Consider the following 15147-nt stretch of genomic DNA (forward strand, 5'->3'; position numbering starts at 1 on the left):
GTTCCTCTGTTCTTCAAATGTCCTTGCCTTGCAATGCCTTATACAGCCTAGGAGCAACTAAGTTGCATGGACTTAATAAAGGTATTAGATGTGCACCAATACATTGGTTTGATATTAGATTGGTACCAATATAAAGAAAATTGTCTATATCGGATATCGGCCTGATAATTTGGCCAATAAATGCCCATGCTGCACACAGCCGCAACATAGCACAGAGCAGAGCCGGCAGTGTGGAGAGCTGCCTCCAGCTGGTAAGTCGGAAGGGGAGGGGGGAGGGAAGGGGCATGGGGGGGGGCAGATCAATGTCCCCCGCAGTGAGGGAAGGGACAGGCGAGACAGGGGCGTGGCTTGTGGGGTGTGGGCAGCTCCTGCTGCTGCTTGTGCCCCGGGAGGGTGGCAGGGGGGCGTGTGCTCCCAGATCTGCATGGCACTGGGCAGGTTGCAGCTCTGGGGTAGAGCTGGAGCCAGTGCTGTGTTGGGCTCTTCTTGACAGGGGCTGGGCTCAGAGCAGTCTCTGGTGGTGCTGGGAGGAGGCTGCAGTCACCCCAAATTTCACCGCAGCTCCGCTCCAAGCCCTGTGCTGTAGCCTGCTGCCCAGCACAGCCCTGGCTTTTCCCAGTGCTTGGGTGAAAGCATGGCATTCAGCTGGGGCTGTGGTGGGCGGTGGCACAGGCCTGGTGGCTGGTGCCTCCTCCCAGTGCCCCTGGAGCCTGCTCCAATCCCAGCCCCCGGCAAGAAAAGTCCTGTGCAATGCTGGCTCCGGGTCCACCCTGCAGCTGCAGCCCGCCCTGCACAGATCTGGGGGCACATGCCCCCCCGCCCCCACCCTCCCGGGGTTCACGCAGTGGCGGAGCTGCCCCCAACCCATGAGCCGTGCCTCCATTCCATGCCCCTGCCTTCCTGGGCAGCGTCTGCCCCTGTCCCTTCCTTCACTGTGGGAGGCACACCTCTTCCCTTCCCCCTCCCCTTCCAACACACTAGACTTACCAGCTGATGGCAACTGTACTGGATATCTGATCGGTATCGGCCGATATGCCTCCTTACATATTGGCTATTGGTATCGGCCCCCAAAATCTCTATCAGTGCACCCCTAAAAGGTATTTTTTAACTGACATTAAACCTTTTAAATTGTAGCTGAAAACAGCAAATTCACAACTTCTATTCATATGTCTTCAAGTACTTTTCTCAATTATTCTGTAAGATTTTAAACTGTTAGTCATTAAAAGATTCATAACAGGGACCAGAAAAATTAGAAAGAACTAGACAAAAGTTCATTTTAAATATAGCAAATATTAACTTGGAATTTCTCAGCCTATTTTGTTTTATGATAAAACAACCCAACCAGTCTGTTTTACTGTGTTTTACATAAATTATACTTGAGATTTATATTATACCTTCTGTTACAGATTTTAAATTGCCTTACCATCCAGATGGAAGGTCCCATGTCTTAATGGTGCAATCCATTGATGCACTTATTAGCCAACGACCATCAGGACTGAAAGCCTGCAATACATTTTATAGCTAAATGAGTATCTGTGGTATATATGGCATGCCTAATATGCTTCCTTAGTTCACTAAGATAAAGATTAGGTCAACAGCTTCATCAACTAAGTAGGTGTCTAGCCAAAAGATGCTTACAAACTTATTTAGGACAATTAAGGGAAGTAAAGCAAGGCTGTAGGATATGGTATCCAACAGCCTGTATGGTTCTAAGCAATACTTGTAGATCTTCATATAATATTGCTCAAAATGTAAAGAACAATAAATAAAAAGTTCTACACACTGCAGCTGACACTTGGAATGCATTAGAACCTAACGACAAATCCAAATGATAATTTAAAAGCAACCACCAATGTCATATTAGTAAGCAATTCATTTATGCATGCTAAATATAAATATAACTATGTAACCCTCATACATTTATGGACAACTGAACTACTGGATGAACACAATGGGCTCCAATAACCTAACATCTATTTTTATTTTTTTCATCTTAGTAAAAATAAAGTTTCAATCAAAGTCTTTACTTAATATGAACTCTGGTAATTAAACTGCAATACTTGTTTCTCTATTAGCCTTTTGAATAATAAGCATTTTAAAATTTGCAAACCAAATTAATTCTTATAAAAATATATGGAGACATCACTGCTGTTGTCAGATTACCCTTACTTTTGTTGGCTTTTGGAGTGGAATACAATGTAAATATTCAAAAAATATATTTATACCTTATTATTTGCTATAAACTGGAATTTGCTATAAACATTACACACACACACACACACACATATATATACACACATATACTATAAACAGGGATATCTATTTACAGAGTGAATTAGTTTTTATTCCCCAGAGCAAGCAAGCATTTGATGTGTATAGTTACCATATCATTAATCTTTCCATGGTGTCTGGAGAATTTCCTGACAATCTTTCTTGTTTCTACATCCAACACACTAATACTGAAGTCATCAGATGCAATTCCCAGAATACCACTGGCAAAAATAGTACATAACCAGAGTTAATACACAAAGATGAAACAGAAAATAATATTTTAGCATGAATCCTAAAAATGTTATGGCCTACTAAAAATCTCTCAGAAAAACAGGATTCCATTGTCTACAAAATAAAAAAACTCTTTGCATCACTACTTTCAAATACCAAGGGAAAAAAAGATCTAGTTAGTGGGTCTCAGTTTAAAAATACAGAAAAATAACCAATATTGTATTTGAAACAGCTGTACATTCTCACCTGTCTCTATGAAGAAGAATCCCACTAAGAGAAGATGCCAGATTAGTAGAGTGAACTAGTTCTGTAGTTTTGAACTTCCAGAATTTAATTAATCCATCACTACCAGCTGTGATTGTCAACTGGTTTAATCCATCCACTGCTACCCCTCTAATAGCACCTTCGTGTGCTTTAAAAAAGAAGAAGAAAAATTAAATTGCAGAGAATAAAGGTTACATTCTTAATCAGCACTTTCAAGTTCAAGTGGTACACAGCTTAATTAGTTTAGCAAAACTGACCTACATAAAGTGATACATCATACAGATTTATAGAACATGATATGCAAAGAAGTACTCTATAAAGAGAATAGTACCGCACAAACTTCTTCTTGAACAATGTATTCATTAAAGCAGTATGTTAGCTTTCATTACATGGTTAAAAATCCCAATTCTGAACTTGAGACTGGATGTATGAAGTTCTTTAAGTGAAGGGTGTCAAAGATCTGCCCCACTGAGCTACTTCATTCGGCTCAACAGGCTATTTATTGATGGGCAACTGGAAGTTGTGAGGTATTACTGGGAGAGAGGGGCCAGCCATAGAACCTGGGCCTCTGCCCTGGTGGACATAGCAAATCATCAGCAAAAGGGCAAGCACGGGCTGGGCAGCTACAGCCCCGCTCATCCTCCTGCTGCCAGTCCTGCCCTGTGCTGGATCTGGCCCTGCGCATGGGATGAGTATAACACTCCTGCTCTAAATCACCTCCTACTTTGCTATTATCAGTATGCAAAAGTTAACATAAACAGTAGTCACTGCTATAAACACTAGAAGACAGTAGGGGTAGAGACAGATGTAACAATCATATCACTATCAAAGGCTACCAGTATAGGCTGTTATGATGTAACTGCATGATTCTTTAGAACACAAATGAAGCAAAACCACTCTGACTTCAACCCTAATTAATTCAGGATCAAAGTCAGGGCAGTTTAGCTACCTTTTGTCTGCATGATTCTGTAGCAATACAAGTTAGATGTAACAGGTAATGCCTGTTCCTGAGCTGCAAATACCTCTTCCCTTTTAAAGCAGCTAAAATATATGTTCATCCATAACCTAAGATGACACTAACTTTTCCAGAGAGCAAAACCTTAGAGACTAGCAGCTCCAATCTTTTGGTTTGCCATTTCCAACCTAGAATTTGAAAGCATTTCAGGTGTTAAACAATTCCACCCAGCTCTTGGCATATAGGCTGCAATTTCTATAGCTGTTATACTCTGAGTGAATTATTCATATGTGTTGCACTTAATACATGTGCACATCCAGCAAACTTCAACTAGAAACTCAAACAGCAATACAACACTGAAACAGCAAATACACCCAAGGCCAGACCCTAATTCAATCTATCAGGTGCCTAGAGTAGACTTTGGGGCCTAAGTGTGATTCCGTTCCACCCTGCTTGAGTCCCTTAAAACATAACACAACAGGTGGATGGGTCTTTCCCATTCACTGGTTTTTGCAGTGATGGTGTATTACAAAAGAAGACATATAAAGCTCCCCATCACCACCAAATTGAGCAAAATGGAATAAGAGTTGGCCCTGCATGTTTTTATACCCCCATGCAAGAGCATAAGGAGTTATGGCTGCTCCACATGACCCAGAAGCAAGCCACCTGTGGGTGTTTTCCTAGACTGCTTCCATAGTGATAACAAGGAACAAGGCAAATCTTCCTCACATTCTTGAAATGGTTTGAAAGGAAAGGATTCCTTTCAAGCTTTCTTGAAAGGAAAACGGGGCTGCCAGGACCCTTAAAAAATCATCTATTCCATTCCCTGTAGTGATGCAGGACCACAAAGCGAGAGCTAGGCATAAACTACCTCATTAATGGAAAAGACAGACAACACACTTGTCCATCAGTCCTGAATGTCCTCATCTCAAGAGTTGAGGATGGTGAGTGGTTCAGAAATGGGAGATGACGAACGGACTTTCCTGACTGGCTTGTGGCTTAGAAGACTTTTATCTAAGAATGTAAGCCTGAAACTTATCCAATCAGGCCACAGAGAATAGTGGCATGAAATCTTTATTGAAGGACTTGTGGAAGTGGTAGTCACTATGGAACATCACACTAATGACGGCATTAGTTAAGACTGGAGTTAGGAGATGTAGGTGGGAAAATCTCCCCGCTGCTTTAGGATCCTTAAAACGTGCAGGAGCACCAGTAGTGTTATCAAATTCTCCTGTACTGTTGCTAGTGATGGTTCTGAGCTTAGATCAAGCCTGCTGTCTGGTTTGTCAATAGTGATAAGTCTAGTACCAAACTGTATAGGTCTTTAGTTGTCAGACAGTACCACAAATACTGGTGCACAGGTTGTTGGTACTGCATGTAAATAGATAAAAGGCATTGGTACCAAGGTCACTGGTACCCAGACAGGAAACTGCACAGTAGACAATAGCTTCCATAGTACTGAGGTGGTCAGCACCAAAGTCAATGGTACCAATATTGTATGCTGATACTGGTAATACCAGGGAGTAGCATTCAATCTTTTAGAATCAGATCACTGCCAAGACTGCATAAGAGATTTTTTTCAGCTGAGGCACAGAGCGAGATAGAATCTAGGAGTAAACAGATTTAAGGAGTAAGCAATTCTAGGAATACTTTCTGAATCTCAAGGAACTCTTCTCTGCAGAACTGGAGATCTTTGAAGATAGACCCAAGAGGGAAAATAGTGTCTCCTTTCTTTTTCATGGCTTTAAAGATTCTTCTTTTTCTATAAGAAGCTGCTTGAAGACAGGTACTGAAGCACTTCAGAGTATGCCCTTTTAAGATCAGTCCCAAATTAGTCTATATGAGTGGTCAGACACCTGGATCTTTCCCTGAAGTATTCTCTTAGATGAGTCTCCCATGTGTCCTTTTAGCAAAGGATATGCAGATACTACACTTATCCCTAATGTATCCTTTATCTAGACGAAGCATCTAGTAGGATGCTGTCTACTTTGCAAGATAGGCAGTTCTTAGAACATCAAGATTTACGTACTGATGCAGTGATACAGGGCTGCTGCCCAAGAAAGAAAGTGAGATAAAAGATGTAAGGAAAGAGAATTATGGAAAAAACTAAAAACATAGTTATAAGTTAACTGTCAAGCTATTAGCTATTTACATTGTAAAAACATTTCTGATCCAGAGAAGAAAAAAGGTGAGCTCATGTATTACTGCAAGCTTTGACTTGAAACCACAACTGGTGAGAAGGAACTAGCAGAAGTTGTTTTAATGCCATCTTCCCCACTCCCCCAACTGGCTCATGCTACAGACACTGCTCCAACAGGGTACCTTTGACCAAATGTTTCATTTAAGTACTCTACATGCACACATACCCAATATGGAATGTGTGCATGCACAATCATTGAACAACTTGTCTCTCTTCTCCCACTCCTAATTTAGTTGGTTGTTTGGATCAGGATTAAATAATATTGTAAATGTTAGCCATCAGAAACAAATCTGCAAAAGCAGCAGAAGACCCAACAGCTCAGGTGGCCAATTCAAAAGCAACAAACCTAAGTACCGGGCAAGTTTATGATCTTTGTTAACTGCACATACATATGCGGTCCCTCCATTCTATTTGGAGCAGAGAGTACACTAATACATTAAGAATTTGATGCGAAGACAGAACTAGAAAAATCAGGTAAAGGAGGATCTGGTGTGCATGGTCACAAACCTAGTCAAAGCCAACAGTTTTCATTTTAGGCTTCAATCCTCTGACAATAACAAGTTTGTGTTCATAAAAATTAAGTTGATGTCAACCTCACAGTCATCCAACACAGCAGGACTGCTGCCCTCCTTCAAAGCAGCAGTGATAGTGTTTTCCTTCACCCATCAAAAATAAGTCAACTCCAAAGTAAATGCAGTGCAATACTGCTTGCAGAGCCATATTCTTTGATCTACCACAGAACCTATAAGAAGACTATTTCTTGGCAGCATGTTCACGCTGCTATTCAATTAGGATGCTATTTTTAAAAGAATAACAATGTTCACCTTTTTCTTTGCCATAATGTCCTCTGTGAATGCCAGACTGCATGTTGTATACATCTACGTGTCCAGTTGAAAGGCCAATTACAGCAAAGTTTCCACATGTGCTAATATCAACTGCCTTTTAAAGGGAAAAAAAAAACAACAAGAAAAGATCTTAAGACACAACACTCACTAACAAAAAAAAATGTAAAACGTTTTTAACTTAAAAGTATTTTCTATTTAAAGTGTTACAAAACTCTTCATTTATTTCAAGGGAGGAAAACTTAAAAATATCTATTAGATCGTTCCTGAAGGTTTGCAAGAATTCGTTAGATAACAGCTTATGTTCTTCATCATATGAAAGAGAAATGCATAGCTGCTTTCTTGTCAGCTTTTATAAAAATGTGCAAGGTAGCAATAAACATAAGCAACAAAGCTCAGAGAACACAGATCCCTTCCTTTCTTGTGTCCTTGCAACAAGGTATTTAGTAAAATTTGCAGATTTGTTGGAATCTAACAGGGCTGAGCCACAAGCGCTTCTGCTATGGCCTTGAACTTGTGACCTCTGGGCTGTCCACTGTGTGCCTTAGGGCCTGTACCACCACCAACTACTTTATTAGATACATACAACTTTGTCCCCTTATAAAGAGATTACTGTAGTATAAGGAATGCAAACTGAAAAATAAACCTTCGTGCAATCCTCCAATGAATAACAGCATATCTGTACATATAATTTTCAAGTGTACCAACACTGTACCCTTGATGTCAGTAGATGTAAAATGTATGAATTAGAAAGAGAATTTATGTTTAAGATCTTTCCTGCAGAACTTTAAAAGCAAGAGTTGGGTCAGAGCACACAAAAATGAACAGATGTAATTCAAAAGGGTCTAGGCAGGCAAGGTTCTTTGGATATCTTTTATTAGACTGAGTAGTTGGAAAATTAATTCTTTGCAAGCTTTTGGGCGCCATCACCCTTCTTCAGGCATATGGAGTCTCTGCTGTTCTGACACTCCAAAGAATGAGAGAAGCTAAAAGTGTGACAGGATGTCAATGAGACTATAAATAGGTGGACATTAGGAAAACAAAAGGTAGAGAATCTGGGTATTTGCTTATAGCTGTTTTGGTCTAAGGACATAGGCAGGCAAGGTTCTTTGGGTAGATGTGATATCTATTATTAGACTAACTGAGTAGCTGGAAAAAAGTTCTTACCAAGCTTTCAGGTGCTGTCACCCTTCATCAGGCATAGGAAGTCTCTCCTGTTCTGAGACTCCTAATTTCCACCTATTTACATTCTTGCTGACATCCTATCACACTTTTAGCTTCTCTCATTCCTTGGAGTCTCAGAACAGCAGAGGCTCCCTATGCCTGAAGAAGGGTGACTGTGCCCAAAAGCTTACTACTCATTTGGTCTAATAAAAGACATCACATCTACTCAAAGAACCTTGCCTGCCAAAGGTAGAGAAGGGAAGGGAGAGGGGAAAATGAGGGAAGAAAAAAGCCAAAGGTAGGCAAGGGAGACTCTACTGTAGTAGTTTTTGAAGGTAGAAAAGAGGCTGTATGTGAAATTCCTCTCCAATCTCTGATTTAATCCTCAATGGGAGTTTACAAAGTACCTTTTGTAGATGAGCCTACAAATGTCACCTCATAAATCTACTGGATACAAAAAAATCATGGATTCAATGTAGACATTAGATTTATGACACATAACAACCTGCCTGACATCAGATTCACCAGGTGCCTGCCAGACCTGACCTTTTACATTTTTCTTTCCCCCCTTTCCTCTCCTCCTCTCCTTTTCTACTCTTTGTCTTCCTAACTTCCAGCTATTTACTTTTTCACAGACAACCTCTTTTTTACCTTGGAAGACTACTACAGTAGTCTCCTTTACTTACCTTTAGCTTTCTCTCCCTACCCCCTCAGTTCACCCCCTCCTTTCCCTTCTATACCTTTTGCTTTCCTAATGTCCACCTATTTACATTCTCACTGACATCCTGTCCAACTTTTAACTTCTTTTATTCCTTGGAGTATCAGAACAACAAGGTTATTTATGACCTTTTACACTTTTCTTTCCGCCCTGTGCTTGAAAGGTGAGTGTTAGGGTAACACTGTGGATTTTTGAGGAGCACTGGATTTGCAGCTGAATGAAGGCTTTACCTATGGCCTAGCAAAAGCTGCTAACCACAAGGCAGAATGATATCTAAGCCAGCCATTTGCTTATGCTAGGGAACCATCTTAACTGTGTCAACCATTTTCTGAGGAAAAAGCAGCAAGTAAATCTGTGCGAGTCTTGTGTGCTGTGAATGAGGTGATGTTTAGGAATGTGGAAGGTGGTACAACCTGAGGTTAAAAAACAGACTGGAATGTGAAAAACAACATGTAACTGGTAACAGAAAATGAGATGAACATATGCAAAAAGGTGAATGGTGATTGGTGAAGAAGCCTCCAGAAGCTTCCAGGTTTTGGTCAAAGTCCGCCCATTGACTGAAGAAGAGAAGTCAAGGTCTCAGACATGCGCGCATAGCAAAGGTATGTAAATGAGTGAAATGCATAGGCAATTCCATGCTAATGAAGCAAACAGTAAACAGAGGGGGAGCTTGAGATGGGAGGAGAAATGGGTGGAACATAGGAGGAGTGAGGGTAGAGTGAATGTTAATGAGCATAAACCAAAGTGCATAAATGTGGGAAAAAACTACTGTTCACTGCAGCTCCCCGGTTTGTTGGGAGCTAGTCCAAAGCTGTCTCCATTCCTAATAAAGCTGTTGCGAACAATGTGTGCTGGTGTTTGTCCCCCGCTTGCTCTGGCTAATGAGTAACAGGACCCATGAGTGATTGAATCATTGTCTCCCTAGTTGTTGGGCACTGCATAGTCGAGGTCTAACAGCGATTGCGCCTGAAAGCTGGAAAAAAGTTCTTTGCAAACTACTCAGCTGGTCTAACAAAAGACAGATATCACATCTACCCAAAGAACCTTGCTTGCCTATGTCCTTAGACCAACATGGCTACAACAAAAACCCATTCAAAAGGGTCTGATATTTAAGTAAATCCACCGCATTTGTAACACAGCTCCCCTGTCTAGCCCCAGTGAATGCTTTCCTTTATTTTATAAGGGGTGATTAAAGTAAGATATGCCACTGCTGATCATCTTCTTCAGTAAATATTGAATTTACTGGAATTCTTCAATATTGAAAACAAATTCACATCCAAAAAAACCTAATTAGCTGCTAAGCAAGAAGTGTACTTGCTGCCTAATTAGCTCCACAGTAAAAAGTCTCAACATCTACATATGTGGCCCTATTAGGCCGCAGAAAACTAATTAACCCTGCCGCAGGTTAGTACTTGTAAATACAAGTACTAACTTGCAGTGGTGTTCTTCAGTGCGCAGCAACGCATGTGTAGACATTGATGGGGCTGGCTGAGGCATGAGAATGCCTACCAGCTAGCCCTGCACTGGAGCACCCTCGTGCCCCAGCCCACCCTTTGGCAGAAAGCTGAGCCAGGTTGGAGCAGCCCTGGGCTGGCAGGCTGAATCCCCAGGCTCCCTGCGAGGTGAGGCTGTGGCACCCGGGCTCAATGTGCTGCAGTCTTGGGAGCAGGTAAGGATGCAGCATCTGGGAACAATAAACTCTGGCACAATGTGCACTGGAGTTTATTCATTCACAGTATTGTCACATGTACATACGCTCACTCAATAGGAAAATGCTTTCCATTTATTTATATGAGACATACTATTTATATTTTGGTAGATTTTTGCTAAAAAATTCTATTTGACCTAAACTCAAACTGTTAACCCCTCTTACATAATGGCCATAGGTAAGAAGGAAAAAATATGGAGTATAGCATACATGACAGTAAGTGATAATTAAAAAAAAAAATTCTAAACTAAAAACAAAAGTGCTGTTATAGCGCGAGTTGGTAATGAGCCATGTTTAGGTTGCCTAACGTTTTCCACTTTAAAGGCTTGTTTATACTTCTTCTTTGGGAAGATAGCACACTTCCGCTGATCAGAGGAGGCCTTTGAAATTCAGTAGGAGGAAGGTTTTTGGCTGGAGAAATGTCTATTCTCTTTTCCATGAAATTTTTTTTAGATTAGCTGAATATATTCATGTAAAAAACAAAACGCAAAACAAAACAACCCCCATCTCTTGCTTGCATTCCTTGAAAGTTTATTTTGGCAGGATACCAAAATTTAACAAAAACATTCTAAAACACGGTTATGCTTCTGCCCAACAACACTTGCACTGAGAACCACTTGTAAAACAGGGTTGGGCACACAGGCTGGATCGGGCCCATGGTGGACTCCATTTCCCAGCAGTCCCTGCTTGCATTGCTGCAGCTGGTTTTCATGGAGATCTCAGGAGTGGTGGCACCATGACAGCACATGACCAGAGTTTCCACGGAGACTGGCCACAGCAGCACTGGCAGGGCATGCAGCTTGGCGAGGATCTGCTCTGGGGCCAGGATCTTGCAGCGGTAACAGTGTGGTCCAGAGCCGGGCCAGAGCTGCTATCCGCTGCCAGCATGCTCTGGACAGGGGCACATGGATTGCAGCTCTACCCCAGCTCCAGACTATGCTCTCACCACTGCAAGATCCCAGCTCTAGCCCCAGAGCAGCTCCCCATCAAGCCGTAAATCCTGCCAGCACTGCTGGGGCTGGTCTGCATGGAAACCCTGACTATGTGCTGTCAAGGCGCTGCTGCTCCTGGGGTCTCCATGGAAACCGGTTGCAGCAACTGGGCAGAGGCTGCTGGGACATGGAGTTGACTCACCATTTTGCTCTCCCCTGTTCTAAATGCACTTCTTGCATGCCATTTAGAAATGTACCTAATTTTTCAAAAATCTCAAAAGCAGGGATTCAGCAAAGAAACCATGAAAATCTACCACCACAGATACAAATAAATAAATAAAACAAAAAAAAAAAAATCAGTGATGGCAAGAGGAGCTTTAAGAACGAAAGTGTCTAGAAAATTAAATTCTTCATATGACTGGATTTCAGAAAATGAAGACTTGTAGGTACATTTTTGATTCAGGAGACCAACTAGATTTCTACCCTGGAGACCATCAGGAGGAGACCACCCAACATTTCAGGATCCAAACAAGTTTACAGTAATATTACTCATTTGGGAAGGGGGGGGGGTGGGAATTGATTGCAACTGAGCTGGCGATCAGAATTTTGCCATACTTAGATCTTTTCCAAGTTCTTCTTCGTGAAAATAATTTAGGAAACTAAATTAGACAACAAAATAAAAAACAATGTTGAACAAACAAAATTATGCTAATTACAAAATACTTACTGTTGCATATACATCAAGAGGCTTGTTTTTCCTGAATGCCTTTGGTTTCAATTTATGGGCACCCATGGATGTTTTTTGGAAATTCCAAGTTGTACAGGTTATGTAACCTTGATGGCAAGCAATGATCCCATCCCAGTCACTCTGACGTGCAACCTCTGTAACAGAATCCAGTCATTCTGAAATTAACTAAGAGCTTCTTACTTCATACTTTGTAACATTAATTTCAAACACTTTTAATTCAAAGCCACTGAAATTTAGTATGTTTATTAGCTAACCAAAAGGTTAGTTAAAAAAAAAACCTTGGTATCACAACATACTAACAATGTAAACAGGGCGTATAATAAGAAAATATGGTGAGGAAAAGTGGAGGGTTTTTTTTTTTTAAATCAGTTTGATTTGACTCTTATAATTTTATTTTTTGTACCTCTGGAGTGCAGCATGCATGTAAGTGGGCAGAATGCAATTGGTGCTAAGTCAGGACACACACACGTATATACATACATACATATACACACACACACCCTGAGATGGCATTAATTAGAATCTTTCACTTTACAGTCACTTTTATGGCATGGATCATATACCCTGAGGTTACACAGCAAGTCAGTGACCAAGCAGAGAAGAGATTTTGGGGGTCTGACTAGCTCAGACAGATAATGTAGCCTGATGACATTAACCAATAGCAGTAATTTGATAATTATTACAACTAAAAGGACTAACAACTAAATTGTAAGTTTAAAAATTACACAAGTATATATTAAAGAAGTTTTCAGTCATTTCTAAAATGCATATACTATTCAAATTTTGACAATGTTAAAATTAAATTGCAAAATGTTTTGGCTCGGCTGGGAAGATCGGTCACTCTTAAGTTGACTAACATGACAAAATAATTTAAAAAATAACCTCACATGAAAAATGTGAGACTATCAAAATTCCGAACTATTTTTCTGCATATGATTACCTATATGCACATTATATAATCATCTATATGCATAATTTACAGGCTAGAACTGACAAGAAATAGTATTACCATATTTACTCGAATAGAACACAGCCCAGATTATAAGACAACCCCCCAATAATTAGATTCTATATATGGAAAACTTATAAATCTGTTGGGAAGGTTCTTTGAGTAGATATGATATCTTTTATTAGACTAACTGAGTACATTTGTTATAATTTTCCAGGTATAGTATGTAATTATTGGAGGTTTGCCTTGAATTTGTCTCCCTCCCACTGCTATAGCAGGGAAAAATATATCCGGGGAGAGGTCAGGTAGCCCCTTTGCTCTCTGCTACCCCCCAGCTTTTTCCCCTGGAAGCCCCTTCCCCCTCCCCTTACTGTCAGACCCTGCTCTCCCTGAGCACATGGAAGTGAGGAACAAATTTAAAAACAATAACCTTGAAACCAACCAGGCAAAGAAGCCTCTCAGGTAACCAGCATATTTGGTTATCTGGCATCCCCCATTCCCCGTGGCTGCCAGATAACAGAGCTTTGGCTGTAGTAGAAACCATGAATAATATTAGTCCAAACCCAAAGGCTTATGATTAACCACATAGTTCATTGAGCTGGACCCAAGTAGAGTCAACAGGATTTCAAGCCATGATGACCCCACAGCTTAGCAATGCTCAGTATGTGCGTGTACTCCAGATACCCCCCTCTAAAGGAACCATAAGCTAATTAGCCCCCCTCCGCCACTTATGACTGGAACCAGGTGTTCTTGTTATGAGTCCCTGGATGCTCCAAAAATGTATATGCAGATGAAGTGCAAGGCAACCTGGTCCAGCTTCACCTCGTGAAAGGTAGAGCCACACTAACCACATGCACCAGGCTAAGAGATGGAGCTAACAGAGGGATTCTGGGTGAACTACTTGGGGCTCTGTTCTGTAACGTTTGCCAAGCATTTAAGGCTGGTGAAGAAATGCAAATTACAGGAAATGCGAAAGAAAGGCATAGATCAGCTGTGGGAACAAAGAGGAAGTCAAAATGTATGCAACGTAGGAGATTACCATGACTTTAACAAGAGTCAATGGTGAGGAAGATGGCACTTAATGGACATTACCATATATTAGTGGTCACCAACTCGTCAAGCTCAATTAATTGGTCGATTGTAGAGCCTCTGACAGTTGATCTCAGTCTGCCAGAGGCTCCATGACCGGGAGCAGCAGGATGAATGTGGCTGGGCTGAGCCATGCCCCCTGCTGCCTAGGCCAGGCTGGGTGAGTGGGGTCAGAGGCTGGGCGGCTTATCTGAGGGAGGAGGGAGGTAGATCCTGGGGTGCCCTTTACTTACAAAAAGTAATCTTCACCATAAAAAGGTTGAAGACCACTGCCATATATCTTATTCAGAAAGACTACACTAACCTATTCTTGTGGTAAGTTAAAAAAAAAAGTTCCAATTAACTTGCTCCTATGGCCATATGGATGAGGACAAGTGAAACTTGGGGGTATCTGAACCTCAAGTCTCTGGGCTTGGGCTTGCACATAGAATGCCTGCCAAATGATTTGGAAACATTTGAAGACCCAGGTGGGGGTGGAGAATGTTCGCTGGTAGTATGGCAACATATGGTTCCTGAACGACTCACGAATTGGGAATTGATTTGGCTGACTTGGCTTAGGACATGAAAAATTTTCCTTAAAAAATTTTTAAAAATTCCCATCAGTACATTTGACCAATGTGAGTCATGTTTTATAGTCATACTCATTGTTGGTTACATTTAACCAACTTGGTAGCTGGTTTCTATTGCTGAGCACATGTTGCTTTTGGCAACAGTTTAATGATAGACAATGTATGCACTGAGATTTCCTTGAATGCGATTACAGTAAAAGGTCTGTTATACGGCATCTTACAAGCTGGCATACTCCACTAATCAGCATGCCGGCTTGTAAGATAAAGTGAAACCGGAAGTGCCCACTGTGGCACTTCCAGTTTCTCCGAGCCCCCATGGCTCAGGACAAAGCAGCCTGTGCTGCCGAGCCCCCATGACCTGGGGGCATAACAAGCTGTGCGGGACCCACCTCCATGTCCTGTGGGGCCCTGTGGGCCCCGCAGGAGCAGCAGCAATGCCATGGGAGGCGTGGAGGGACGTCCCAGACAGTGTGAGAAGCGGCGGCTGGGGCCGCTCAATTAACTGGC

At 41.5% G+C, this 15147-nt stretch overlaps 1 protein-coding gene across 1 annotated transcript in view; it reads right to left on the bottom strand.

The window, feature by feature from the left end:
- Nucleotides 1–15147, bottom strand: part of WDR36 (WD repeat domain 36) — a 63704-nt gene that overhangs the window by 18364 nt on the left and 30193 nt on the right. Inside the window, exons 12-16 of the mRNA XM_019484362.2 lie at nt 12013–12167; nt 6746–6860; nt 2749–2914; nt 2384–2492; nt 1424–1503 (exon numbers count right to left, since the gene is read on the bottom strand). Of these exons, the coding sequence (XP_019339907.1) occupies nt 1424–1503; nt 2384–2492; nt 2749–2914; nt 6746–6860; nt 12013–12167 (625 nt within the window). The remainder of the gene's footprint in view (nt 1–1423; nt 1504–2383; nt 2493–2748; nt 2915–6745; nt 6861–12012; nt 12168–15147) is intronic.

Source organism: Alligator mississippiensis, chromosome 3 (genome assembly GCF_030867095.1).
Source record: "Alligator mississippiensis isolate rAllMis1 chromosome 3, rAllMis1, whole genome shotgun sequence".
Taxonomy (NCBI): Eukaryota; Metazoa; Chordata; order Crocodylia; family Alligatoridae; genus Alligator; species Alligator mississippiensis.